At 42.9% G+C, this 14,467-nt stretch overlaps 1 protein-coding gene across 5 annotated transcripts in view; it reads left to right on the top strand.

Annotated features, from left to right (window-relative positions):
* The window catches only part of C3H18orf25 (chromosome 3 C18orf25 homolog), a 61,511-nt gene that overhangs the window by 38,186 nt on the left and 8,858 nt on the right, over window positions 1-14,467 (top strand). For 3 of the 5 annotated variants that reach the window (XM_032213205.1, XM_032213203.1, XM_032213207.1), the window contains exon 4: window positions 9,544-9,744. In XM_032213205.1, coding sequence (XP_032069096.1) covers window positions 9,544-9,744 — 201 coding nt within the window. The remainder of the gene's footprint in view (window positions 1-9,543; window positions 9,745-14,467) is intronic. The other 2 variants (XM_032213206.1, XM_032213204.1) reach the window with 1 other exon arrangement.

Here is a 14,467-nt window from a genome sequence, read left to right as displayed (position 1 = left end):
TATTTTTCTCCAGAGAGTAAGTCATCTGTGTACCAAGTTTGGTTGAAATTGCTCGAGGCGTTCCAGAGTTATGTCGGAACATACATACATACATACACCCTATGATAGAAAGAAAAAGAAAGGTAGGTAGGTAGGTAGTTATGTAGATGTAGATAGATATAGATAGATTAGACATCTTTGAAGGGAATCCAGCTGTAAGACGTGAAAGTTATACAGGTAGTCCTCAATTTGGTTCGATGATCTTTCGAACGGAAAAAAAGTCACGACCGTTTTTCACACTTAAAACTGTTACAGCATCCCCCGTGGTCATGTGATCAAAATCCAGAAGCTTGGCAACTGGCACGTATTTATGACCCAGGTCATGTGATCACTTTTGGATCACTTGTGACAAAGTCGTGGGAAGCCACATTCGCTTAATCAACTGTCTTTCTTATTTAACAACTGTCTTGCTTAGCAGTGGGATATTTGGGTTTTAATTTGGGTCAAAAGTTGAGGATTACGTGTATGAAACCTCCATTTTCAGTGGCGATATACCACACAGCATTTTTACTCTGTGGAAATCAGCAGCTGTGGAATGTTCCTGCTTTTATGCCTTGTTTATGTATCTCCAGGAAGGTAGCCTAGATCAGTGTTTCTCAACCTTGGCGACTTTAAGTCCTGTGGACTTCAACTCCCAGAATCCCCCAGCCAGCTGTGCTGGCTGGGGGATTCTGGGAGTTGAAGTCCACAGGACTTAAAGTCGCCAAGGTTGAGAAACACTGGCCTAGATGGTTTCGGGATGTTACTCTTACTTTCCTCCCATACTGCTTTTATTTTACCTGCCCCTCCTCTTCCTTACTGGGTTTATATTGAGCTCTAATCTCGCTCTTGAATCAGAATAACCAGAATAGAGCTGGAAGGGACCTTGGAGGTCTTCTAGTCCGACCCTTTGCTCATGAGCAGGAGATCCTACACCATTTCAGACTTAATGGTTGTCCAATCTCTTTTTAAAAGCCTCCAGTGATGAAGCACCCACAACTTCTAGAGGCAAGCTGTCCCACTGGTTAATTGTCCTCACTGTTAGGCAGTTTCTCCTTAATTCCAGGGTGCTTCTCTCCTTGATTAGTTTCCATCCATTGTTTCTTCTCCTGCCCTCTGGGGATCCCACTCTTCTTTGTGGGCAGCCCCTCAAATACTGGAATACTGTTATCATGTCCCCCCCTAGTCTTTCTTTTCTCTAGACTGGCCATACCTAATTAATGCAACCGTTCCTCCTATGCTTTCAAATGTCTTCTCCCTTTGCACTTTGCATTCATCAATTTTAAGTTACAGAGACTGGTACAGAGACCCAACCCCAAGGCCTTGTTTTCTCTTTTTGGTGAAGTGGTAGTTTCCTTTTTTTATTCTCTCCAGAAGAATTGTTTCCTCCAGCGAAGTGGGGAATTTTCATCACATGGTGCTTTTCTTGGAAATGCAGGCATGAGGGCTGTAAGTGCAGCAGGAAGGGGGTTGGGGGGGGGGAAGGACCTCCTTTAGGTTTCCTGAATAATTTTATGGGCACCATAAAGCTCAACATATAAATATGTGGAAGACTAATCAGCTTCCTTCAGCATCATCATGGATTTCTTCCCCCGCATCCAACACTCTGGCAGCTTTTCAGAGGTGCCAGAGGTGGGTGGCCCATGAATTAACAACTGGTTCGCCTAGCACTAAAAATGTGAGGGCGCGTGCACACTCGCTTCACTTGTGTGTGCACCATCCACACGTGCCCAGCCTTTGCGCGTGTGCTGCTCTCGCACGTGCGTTTTGCGCACTTGGGTGTGGCATCAAAAGCAAGGCTAAAAAGGACAGCATAGGACCTGCAGGGGGCAGATGGGGGGGCCTACCTGCAACTACCAGTTCACCCGAACTGGTCCGAACTGGCAGCATCTGACCACTGAGAGGTGCCCTTCAAAAGCCAAGTGGACTTGTTTGTTTGTTTGTTTGTTTCAGTTGCACCACCCCCAGCAAATGCCAACCAATCTTATCTCAGACAAACACCTAGGATTTGCATTTCCTCTTTTGCCTATAGAGCCAGCTCTGACCCCTACATAACCCCTACAACAATCAATAGAATACATATTCCTGCACAGGAACAGGAAGCTCAAGTGCAAAGCCCAAGAGAAGGCATAAAAGCCACCCGCTCCATGTGGCCAGTTTTAGCTTCTCATTCAAGAAGCTTCTGACATTCATTTCAGCTTTCTATCCTGCAAGAAATGTGCCTGACTTATTCTGTGCAGTAATTAAAGCATATTAAAGGAGGCCTCATTTTAGCCACTTTCAACATGAGAGGAACAGCAAATCTGAAAAAGTTGGTTTGTGGTTCTGGCTGAAGAATATCGGTTTGAGAAAGTGCTCATCCAATACATTTCAGGATCACAGGATCCAATCCCATGCTTGTTTGTTCAAAATAGAAATAACCCTTAATTACCACAGTAGAGTTATTTTATGGAAGTACGCATGGCATGGTAGCATTGAAATTGAATATCACAAAGGGACCATTCACACGTACATTCCAGAGGTGGTATTCAGCTGGTTCTGCCCAGTTCTGGAGAACCGGTAACGGAAATTTTTGAGTAGTTCGGAGAACTGGCAAATATTACCTCTGGCCCCGCCCCCATCTATTCTCTGCAGTATCCTTCTCCTGGAGTGGTGAGGAATGGAGATTTTGCAGTATCCTTCCCCTGCCATGCCCACCAAGCCACGCACACAAAACTAGTAGTAAAAAAATTTGAATCACACCACTGGTATATACGATTCTCTGTAAACAAAAGCTTATTGGTAAGTTTCCTGCCTAAGTTTCATTGAACTCTGTTTTTTTTTTTTTTTAACTCTAGGAACATTTATGCAGAAAAATCTTGTGCCAAATACTCCAACTTTGTGTTCCTCTGCTTGCCTGTTTTCAGTTTATTTGCTTCCTGCCAGGAGAACCTTAAGATTTGCTCATATTTTCATTTTTCTTAAGAGTCAGAATTTTTAAAAAGCAATATTTTGGTTCCATTCGCAGCGCGAAGGCATACATTTTGATTTCTTGTTTTAATGAAAACTTGAAAAAAAAAGCAGTGGATATATTTTCTTAATAAGTCTTATTGTTCAGCATGTAAGTTGTCACTGTCTCATGTATGCTAAATTTAAGCTAAGCTATAAGGTTTGCTGTTTGGAAGTGTGGAAGATACCAGAGTTGGCGCTACAGATAGCAAGTTTATGCTTGTATTTCCTACTGATGAAGATTTTCACCCAAGTTATTCTCTGGGTAGGTGATCAGAATATCACTCTGCATGTATATGCATTTTATTCTACATTTTTTGCATGATTATACATGTTGGAGTGGTACAATTTTGACTTGGTTCTTATTGTTAACTAAGCATAATTTGACCTCCATAAATCGGTTTGATTCTCCTTTGGACAAAACCAGTGCTGATAATTAAAGGCAATCCATTGAGAAATTGATAAAAGGAATTACGAACAGCACCGTCATTGGTTAGGTAATAAAACAGTCAATATTGTACTTAACCCTCGTATCTTCTGCACTTAAAACTTTTTTTTTTAAATCGATCATGGAATGTCTGTTGAAGCCGAGTTGCAACGAACCCTGATGACTGGTCGAAGTGAGAAATAGCTTTCCTTTTCCATGTTACTCAAACCTGCAAAAAACCCTCTCCAACCTCAAATAATCACCTCGATATAGCTGCATGCAACATCTAGACAGTGAATATTGAAATTTCGATTTGTCACGGCTGCTCCAACAATTTGTAGTCATCAGCGTTCATTGCAAAATCATTGTTTTCCATCCTCACCAACCCCATGCCTTCTCATATTTAACCATTCATTTATCCTTTTAAGTAAAGTGCTGTCATTTTTGAACTGCAAATTTTCAGAAAACAATGGAAGAAGTTAGATTTGACTCCTTTTGTGTAACTTTCTTCAGCATAAATTGCAAAACTGATTTCAGATGTTCTATGCATAACGTAGACATAACATAACACAGAACAGGGACGCGGTGGCTCAGGGGCTAAAACGCTGAGCTTGTCGATCAGAAGGTTGGCAGTTCAGCGGTTCGAGTCCCTAGCGCCGCATAACAGAGCGAGCTCCCATTACTTGTCCTAGCTTCTGCCAACCTAGCAGTTTGAAAGCATGTAAAAATGCAAGTAGAAAAATAGGGACCACCTTTGGTGGGAAGGTAACAGCGTTCCGTGAGCCTTTGCCATTTAGTCATACCGGCCTCACGATCACGGAGACGTCTTCGGGCAGCGCTGGCTCTTCGGCTTTGAAACGGAGATGAGCACCGCCCCCTAGAGTCAGGAACGACTAGCACATATGCTGAGGGGAAACTTTTATGTGTAACTTGTCTCAGAGTCTTACCTGCCAAACATTTTAAAGGGCAAACTGTGGATTAAAATTTTAATTCTTTGTTTTTTAAATTCATCAGCTAGATGAAACGTCAATGTTTAGATGTCCAAATATATTTTTTCTCCTGTGCGTTGCTTGGAGAATCCAAGCATGGGTTCAACTTCAGTTTGTCTTCCCGGTGACTGAGTTATTTTAGAGTCTTTAGCCACGCCTCCTCGGCTTGACTGCCCCAGTTTATCAACTCAGTCAAGCCCTTAAGTGTGACTTCGACACTCTCCTCAGTTCCTGGGCAGATAAATCGAATTTGAACTGATGACGCTTGCAGTGTCCTGGAGTCATGTGATCCCCTTTTGCAACTTTCTGACAAACAAACTCAATGTGGAAGCCAGATTCACTTAATAACTGGATTACTAACTTATCAACTGCTGTGATTCACTTAACAACTGAGGCAAAAAGGTCGTAAAATGGGATGAAATTCACTTAACAGTTGTCTCACTCAGCAACATAAATTTGGGGATCAATTATGGTCGTAAGTCAAGGACTACCTATAAAAGAGCCCTCATGATGCATTTTTTTAGAATGCAGTATTGCAGGCAAACTCTGCCGACTGCCATCAGGTCGATCTTGAATGGCTCAAGGTTGACTCAGCGTTCCATTCTTCTGAGATCAATAAAATGAGGACCCAGATTGTTGGGGGCAATAGGCTGACTCTGTAAACCACTTAGAGAGGGGCTGAAAACCAACATGGAGCGATATATAAGTGCTATTGCTATGCCACGGTGGCTCGCTGGTTAGAGTGCAGTCCTGCAGGCTACTTCTGCTGACTGCCGGCTGCCTGCAAGTTGACAGTTCAAATCTCACCAGGTTCAAGGTCAACTCAGCCTCCCATCCTTCCAAGGTGGGTAAAATGAGGACCCAAATTGTTGGGGGCAATAGGCCGACTCTGTAAACCGCTTAGAGAGGGCTGTAAAGCACTATATAAGTCTTGTGCTATTGCTACTGGTAACAAAGAAAAGACTTTGGTTTGAACCAGTAGATCTTCAAACCTTCAAGCTCTTTTCCTACAATACAGTTTATTCTTCTGTCATCTCTAGTTATATCAGATTGAAGCTTTCCTTGCATGCAATACAACAGCTGTTCTAATGTTAAAAGTTGTTTTTAAGCAGGCAGTCTTCAGCTTACGACAGTTCGGCTATACTGACCGCTCCAAATTACAACAGCACTGAAAAAAAGTAATTCACGACCGTTTTTTTTTTTTTTTTCATATTTGTATCCTTTGCAGCATCCCCCCACGTGGTCACGGGATCGAAATTCAGACGCTTGGCAACTGACTCATTTATGACAGTTGCATGTCCCAGAGTCATTTGATCCCCTTCTGCAACCTTCTGACAAGCTAAGTCAATGGAGGAAGCCGAATTCACTTAACAACCGTGTCACTAACTTAACAACGGCAGGGATTCACATAACAAATGTGGCAAGAAGGGTCATAAAATGGGGCAAAATTCACTGAACAGCAAACTGTCTCGCTTAGCAACAGAAATTGTGACCGTAAATTGAGGTCTTCCCGGTGACTGAGTTATTTTAGAGTCTTTAGCCACGCCTCCTCGGCTTGACTGCCCCAGTTTATCAACTCAGTCAAGCCCTTAAGTGTGAATCAATATGAACCCAATACTGTGGGTCTTTTAACACGTAGCGAATTCCCTAAAATGTTTGTCAGAGGCAATTCCCGGCTTTGCGCTGGGAGCTGTTTTACGCGAGGACACCAAAAAAACTATGAGTAAATGTTACTACTCCCATCTCCAATTTCCTTTAAGCGACAGCCAAGTGAGGGCGGATTCTCTTGAACAGCAAAGAGGCTTCCTCTTCCATTATCTAGAAAACCGTTTTATTAGGTCCTCAGAAGGGTGAGGGTTATACAGTGGAGACAGCTGCTGGTTTCAAATATGCATTTAAAGAGGCAGGAGAGGAATTTATGGAAGTGATTATAAGCCATTGTTAAGCATGATGATTCATTGCCAGTTGCTGGAAAGCAACAGCGGAGGAAGGCCACACGAACTCTTATCCTGCATGTGTGCTTCCAAAAATGAACTTGATTGTGATGGAAAGCAACAATGCTGGACTTTCAGATCCATCTTAAATTCCTCTCTAGTCAAGGGATCAATTTGATTAACTGGTATGCACATAAGTCGGGAGTATCCAGCTTTGGCGACTTTACGATTTGTGGACTTCCAATTCCCAGAAGTTGGGAATTGAAGTCCACAAATCGTAAAGTTGCCAAGGTTGGACTTCTCTGCTTTAAATGCTTCAGACTTCTTAACAATACACATATACCTATAACCAGTGGTGGGATTCAGCCAGTTTGCACCTATTCGGGGAGAACCAGTTGTTAACCTTCTAAGCAGTTTAAAGAGCCGGTTGTTGGAAGAAATATCATTTTGTTTTTTTCCACTTTACAAGGCTAATCCTGTAAGGAAGGCAGGAAGGAAACATTCTGGTATTGTTTCTAGCCTAATCTTTATTGCCCTGCTTACAGAAACTGCCTCTTTGGTTAACCCTTATTACATTGTAACAGCTAAGGCGAAGTGCCCATCAACTTGAGTGACATTGAGTTGGCCATGCCCACACAGTCACATCATCCCCGAGCCCTGCCTACCCAGCTGATCATTAGGACAGAGAACTGATTGTTAAATTATTCAAATCCCACCACTGTATATATAACATAATGCCTTATGCTTGAGATCGAGGAAAACGTGTAATAACGGGATCTGGAGTAAATGAAATAAATAGAAAATGTCCACATTCTTTTTGAGGACTATCGTAAGCTGAGCCCTGATTCCCCAAATGGGTTAATGAAACCTCAAAGCGATTGATGGCCTCTAGCGATGTGATGGCTAGGAAGTCTCAAGTTCACATTAAGTGACATTGTGAATAAAAAGAGTAAAAGTTTCCCCCATCCAGTCGTACCTGACTCTAGGGGGCGTTGCTCATCTCCATTTCTTAGCTGAGGGAGCCAGCATTGTCCGAAGACAATTCCACGGTCATGTGGCCGGCATGACTATACACCGAGGTGCACGGAACGCTGTTCAGTTCCCACCAAAGTAGTACCTATTTATCTACTTACATTTGCATGTTTTCGAACTGCTAGGTTGACAGGAGCTGAGGTAGGAACAGGAGCTCATCCTGTTGCATAGCCCTCAGGTCTTGAACTTGGTCCGTCAGCTTTCTAGCTCAGCGTCTTCAACCGCTGAGCCATTGTAACCCTTGAGATTAAAAAATCATCCTTCAGCCTAATTTCCTTTATAGGATTGTTCTGAAAAGAAAACTGGAGGAAAAAATGTCCTGTATTTCATTGGGAATTCCCGGAGAATAATGTGCATCTAAATAGACTTACGGTATTTTTTTGGGAGTATAAGATGCAATTCCCCCCCCCCCCAAAGAGGGTGAAACTTTGGGTGCGTCTTATACACCAAATGTAGTCCCTCCCACCCGCTGGCACTGCCCCTTTGGCCTCTGCCTCCCAGCAATTTGCCTCCTTGCAGCAAACAGCCTGTTTTAGTTTTAGCTTCAGCACAACTTGTTTAGCACAAGCAGCTGATTGTTGTTTGGATCGGCCTCCCAACTATCAACTGTTTCAGGCTGCAGGGATTGCCATTGCCTATTGCTGCCTCTGCGCGCCCCAGTTTCCACCCATTCCACCTGGAACAGGCGGAAAATGTGGTGCGCAGAGGCCGAAAACGGGGCACGTGGAGACTGAAAACGGAGCGCACAGAGGCGGCAATAGGCTATGGCAATCCCTTCACCCTGAAACAGCTGATGGTCGGGAGGCCGATCCAAGCGACAATCAGCTGTTTGTGCTAATCAGGCTGTGCTGAAATTGACACTGAAACATGCTGTTTGCTGCAAGGAGGCAAATTGTTGGGAGGCAGAGGCAGAATTTTTTCCCTTGTGCTAATCAGGCTAAACTGAAACTGAAACAGGCTGTTTGCTGTTTGCTGCAAGGAGGCAAATTGCTGGGAGACAGATTTTTTTTTTTCTTGTTTTCCTCCCCAAAAGCTAGGTGCTTCTTATACTTCGGAGCGTCTTATACTCCGAAAAATATGGTAATTTTGGAATTGGTTCAGATATGATTGTTATAATTTGGCAACCCAGACTATCTCCATGTTTGCAATGCTCACTTCCTTCCTTTGCTTCCTGATACTCTGAGATAGCCTGGTGAGCCAACAGCAATGGCTTCCAAATGAGCAAACTGAAATTTTTTTGGTGTAGTTTTAAGCCCATTTCAAACGGAAGTTTCCAGTTCCAATTTTGAAATAAACTATGACAAATAGGAACGCAAAATATGCCTCATTTGGACAGGAAGGCCATTTTCTGGACAAATTCCCAGAAACCAAAAGACGCAGAAGAGAAGAATACATGATCTTACGACATATTTCTGACAGCGAATTTGGCCGTCATCTGAATTGGACCACTGACTTTGTGTCACAAAACCACTGCCCCCTTTTTAAAAAAAATGTTCTCCCTCTTTTGTATTAATAGACATTGTTACCAGCGGGACTAGTTTGGGAATAGGCCTGTTATGTGTTCTGCTTCAAAATTTCATCTGGGATTTTGTTTTATAGTCCTTCCATACTAAACAACAAATACTGCAACTTGGGGGAAAAAATGGGATCAATTTTTTTTGCAAGAGTGGGTAGATGAATGACCTGGAAAAACGATAATTTGACCATTATTTGTATTTTAAGACTGGAAGATGTCAGTTCGACCATATGAAGTGTTAAATATCAGGGTTCTATTTTTCTAAACGTTACACTCTAAAACCAAAATAGCATGCAGGTATCAGTATATATTCAGTATAGACATATATTTGAAATTAGATTTAACCAGCCATTTTCCAAACAGATATGCCTACACTTTCTTTTTAAAAAAAATAGAAATCATCTTATCTAATTCCCGTGACAGGATTAGGGATCTATGATTTGATGGGAAGGACAGCTGTCTGTTTCATGTATTCATTTCCTAAGTTTTTATGTTACGTATTTTATTCATGCGTGTCATTGCAACAGTTCATATTTGACATACCGTTTATTTTGAAATGCTTACATGTTGGGTTCACAGCCAAGGCAGTAAATCTTTTTCTGTGCGTGTATCTTGCGGTGTCGTCACTGATCTCTCTAGGTTTCCTTTCCTTTCCAGATGGACCTCCCGTCGTGCCCCATTATGATATTTCGGACACAAACTCTGACCCAGAAGTGGTGAACGTGGACAATCTTTTGGCAGCTGCAGCCGTTCAAGAGCACAACAGTTCCGTCGCTAACCAGGATGCTGAGCCTACTTGGAGGACGAGAGGGCTGCTGGAAGAGCTGAATGCGGAGACAAGTGGGTAGAACATATTTCATTGGTCTTGCTAAGATCTGATGCTTCCCCTCAAGGTTTACTTCTCTTTCTATATGGAATCCTGATCTAGATCCTCTACTAATACCTGTGTGTTGTGGCACTAATGAGGAGGTTGGGGAGGAACATGGGCCAGTCCTGGAGTCTGGGGAAGGCTCCGACGAGTGCTCTGCGTCAGAGGCAGAGATGGGGCCAGGGCCGTATGACAGTCATCAGCTGCCTTCGGAGTTGGATATCAGTGAGGCAGAAGAACAGCTGGAGCCTGTTCCCAGTGTGCTCATGCGCAGAGCTGCCGGGAGAAAGGAGCACCTAAGGAACAAGGGTCGAGTTGGGAGTAAAGCCAGAGGTGGACGGTGAATGGCCCCTCCCATAGGGAATAAAGAGGAGCGAAGGGATTGCAGGAGACAATTAGTTCAATTCATTAGAGTGAAGATCTGTTCCTGACTTCTTGCCAAGTATTGCCTGCTACAGAGTGGCGTTTGGAAGATATCGGCCTGGCAGCTCTCCAAGTCTGATAAAGGTCTGTAGTTGAAATCTCTTGAAAGACTGTTAACCGGGACTTTGCTGGAGAGGAAATCTCTTTAACCTAAATAAAAGAGCTTTTATTGGCACAAAGAGTCTGCTTCATACTCTTGGGAAGCCTAGGTCAGAACACTGCGCAAAAAGACATCTGCCTACAAATTTTATATTTGTATGCCACAATACGTACAAAGTGGGGGGGGGGGACAGGCTGGGGCTACCGCTGAGGCTACCGCTGCTCTGAGCTGTATTGTTGGATTATGAGTTCGGAAGAGCAATGCAATAAATATCTCTTCTTTTCAAAATTTAATGCAATCCGACAGTGTTCAATTTGCACTGGATGCAGAAACATGGTTAAAACGCCATTCTACATTGTAGCAAATCCTTTTTGAGAATTGCTTGCGGTACATAATTGTACTTTCCACTTGATATTGGTCTGCTGCCATGTTTTTCAGAAAGCCCCATCAATCTTCTCTATTGTCTGGAGACTCAGATATAGAAGAAACATGGGTTTAGAGTTTGCATTGATCCCTTTCTCAAATAGAAATTCCCTGGTCCTCCCCTGCCACTTTTCACTTAATGACCTATGCACCTTGGGTTTGCGACAGCAACTGGGATTGTCTTGCTAAGAGACACAGTCATACAATTCTGGTCCCAGTTGCCATCGTAACCGGAGTACTATCTGTATTAGGTATGTTGGCTGCCTTGATAAATATGTTAAATTAATAAATATATAAAAGCCAAATACCACTCACTCATCACGAAATCTCCAGAATTGTAAAGCCTACAAACTTGAAATTCGGCACGTTGGTTCCTCTTGGCTTCTGGGTGCTTGCTAAGAAAGGATTTTTTGAAATGACCATCCAGATCATCAGTATTTCTTATACAGTATTATGCTAACACGCTCGATGCTAAGGAGTTAGACGTTCTACTCTCCCTCCCCACCTGAAAGGAACTCTGTTCCAACTGCCAGTTGCCTTATATGGGCATGGCCAATGTGTGACTCATCTGGCCTGCAGGCTGGGAATTTAGACATTCTACTCCCCCTCCCCATATGAAAAGACCTCTGTTCCAACTGCCAGTGTCCTTATATTAACACACACTGATGCTAAGGAGTTACACATTATACATTAATTTTCAAGCTTTAAGTGTCAATGTATCAAGTTCGACCATAACTACTCATTAAGTTTCAAGCTTCAAGTGTCAATTTATCAAGCCCGATCACATAGTTTCATAGCGAAGCACAGGTATCCAGCTAGTATTAAATATAATAGACAGTCCTTGACTTACAACCATAATTGAGCCCCAAAGTTCCAATTGCTAAGCAAGGCAGCTGTTAAGTGAGTTTTGCCCCCTTTTTACAATCTTTTTTTTTTTTTTGCCACAATGCTTAAACAAATTCCTACAGTTGTTTAAGTGAATCATGTGGCCGTTAAACAAATCTGGCTTCTCCCATTGACTTTGCTTGTCGGAAGTCAGCTGGGAAAACCACAAATGGCAATCACATGATCCCAGGCCACTGTGGCCAGTTGCCAAGTGCTTGAATTTTGATCGTGTGACCATGGGGATACTGCCACAGTGATAAGTGTGAACGTTGGTCAGAATTTACTTTTTTCAGTGTCATTGTCAAGAGCCCTAATGGCAACGTGGTTAACGTGCAGTATTAGACTAAGAATAACTTTATTGTCACTTTGAATGTACACTAATCAGCGTACATTAAAATGAATACATTTTAATTGTATACAGGTCTCAAAGGCTCACCACCTCCAATATGCATTACATAAACATGACAAGTTAGATAGAAAGATGATGGATGGATGGATGGATGGATGGGTAGACAGACAGATAGGTAGGTAGGTAGGTAGATAGATTGATAGATGATAGATAGGTAGGTAGATAGGAAGGTAGATAGATAGATAGATGATAGATACGTAGGTAGGTAGGTAGGTAGGTAGGTAGGTAGGTAGGTAGGTAGATAGATAGATAGATGATAGGTAAGTAGGTAGGTAGGTAGATAGATGATAGATAGATAGATGATAGATAGATAGATAGATAGATAGATAGATAATAGATAGATAGATAGATAGATAGATAGATGATAGATAGATAGATAATAGATAGATGATAGGTAGGTAGGTAGGTAGGTAGATAGATAGGTAGGTAGGTAGGTAGGTAGGTAGATAGATAGATAGATAGATAGATAGATAGATAGATAGATAGATAGATAGATAGATAATAGATAGATAATAGATAGATGATAGGTAGGTAGGTAGGTAGGTAGGTAGGTAGGTAGGTAGGTAGGTAGGTAGGTAGATGATAGATAGATAGATAGATAGACAGACAGACAGACAGACAGATAGATGATAGATAGATAGATAGATAGATAGATAGATAGATGATAGATAGATAGATAGATAGATAGATAGATAGATAGATAGATAGATAGATAGATAAAGTGTCATGCCCCAGTTGGAGTCTAACTGAGATGGAAGACGAACAGCTGACAGAGAACAGAAAAGCGGCTCCGTTGGCTGTGGAGGAAACTGGGGAAGGGCAAAGTCAGGCTGGGCAGAGCAGGGGAGAGGTAGAACAAGGGAGTGGGGGTTCAGATCAACAAGGCCCGCTCCCCCCTCATCCTAGGGAGCGCAGGGAAGAACGCAGAAGAGATCAACTGGGGTTGTGTGGCTTACAAGGAAGGCAAGGGCCCCGATTCCCTTCACAAGGCACACCTGGGGATGGAGTTTAAAGGAGAGGCAATTGGGAGGGGCATTTGTCGAGAACAAACACTTGAGTTCACCTAGTGTAGAGTTGTGGCCTGCATCCCTGGCGTTCCTCCCAACTGTTGGAAGTATTCACGACCTTCTGTGCGTTTATCTGCTCCTGCTGGAATTATCCTTTGTTCCTGGGATTCCCGATCTTGCCCTGCTGGAGTGATCGATTGCAGTCATTCTGCTTACAGTGTTTGGGCTCCAGGTTTGTGGAAGATCTTTTGTCCAGGCCAGAGAGTGAAAGAGACATTGGGAGCACAGTTGGTACCAATAAAGGGATTCATACCAGTTCTCTGGCTGTGTTGCCTTTGTGGACTTCAACTCCCAGAATTCCCCAGTCAGCCAGCCAGGGAATTCTAAGAGTTGTAAGTCCACAACTCTTAGAATTCCCTGGCTGGCTGGGGAATTCTGGGAGTTGAAGTCCACAAGTCTTAGAGCTGCCAAGTTTGGAGATGCCTGCCATAGCAGGTCTCAACCATTAAAGGTTAAGCTTGAGTTAGGTTAACTAATTAACTAACTAAAGTTAGGCTTTGGGGGTTATGTTTTTTGTTGCCTGCAGAAGGCTTTTCTCAGAGATGCTTTTTTTCAAGAGGCAACAGGTCATCACAGAAAATTATTGCAGACAAAACTCGAGTCCGATCCTGACATGGTCCAGGGTCGACTCAGCCTTCCATCCTTCCGAGGTTGGTAAAATGAGGACCCAGATTGTTGGGGGCAATATTCAAATAATGCTTCTACAATGTAAACCGCCCAGAGAGTGCTGCAAAACACTGTGGGGCAGTATATAGAATAGAATAGAATTTTATTATTTGTATGCCGCCCTTCTCCGGGAGGACTCAGGGCGGCAAACAATTCAAGGGGGAAAAGGGAGAACATAAAAAACAAAATACAAATAATAAAAGTAAACAACAGTCGCACAACCATACATGTCGAGAGGGGAGGGAACTCATCACCCCCAGGCCTGCCGGCAAAGCCAGGTTTTGACGGCTTTTCGGAAGGCCTGGAGAGAGGTGAGGGTCCGATATAAACCTCAATGCTGTTGCTAATGTCTATTGTAACTTCAAACGAATGGTTGTAAATCTAGGACAACCTGTAGTGGCAGTGTTGATACAACGATGTGTGTAATACAAGTTGGGATACTCCTATCACTGCCCCTTCATTTAATAATCAAGAAAGAAACCACTCAATCAACTCCATGTTTCAGAATTAAGTGTACTTTTACTGATTACAAACGATGAGAAGCAAAGCAAAGCTGAATCTGAATAAAAAGGCGCGAAAGCAATAGATATCAATACATGATCCACTCACCTCCCCTTGGTACCCCAGTCCATAGTCCAATCATAATTCACCCAACTGTCAGGTGGGAGACATCTTCAAAAATCATCATCAGGGTGGAATGCTGGACAATTGGCCTTGGCGGG

The sequence above is a fragment of the Thamnophis elegans genome, chromosome 3 (assembly GCF_009769535.1).
Source record: "Thamnophis elegans isolate rThaEle1 chromosome 3, rThaEle1.pri, whole genome shotgun sequence".
In the NCBI taxonomy this organism is placed as follows: Eukaryota; Metazoa; Chordata; class Lepidosauria; order Squamata; family Colubridae; genus Thamnophis; species Thamnophis elegans.
This window is presented reverse-complemented; position numbering and strand designations above follow the sequence as displayed.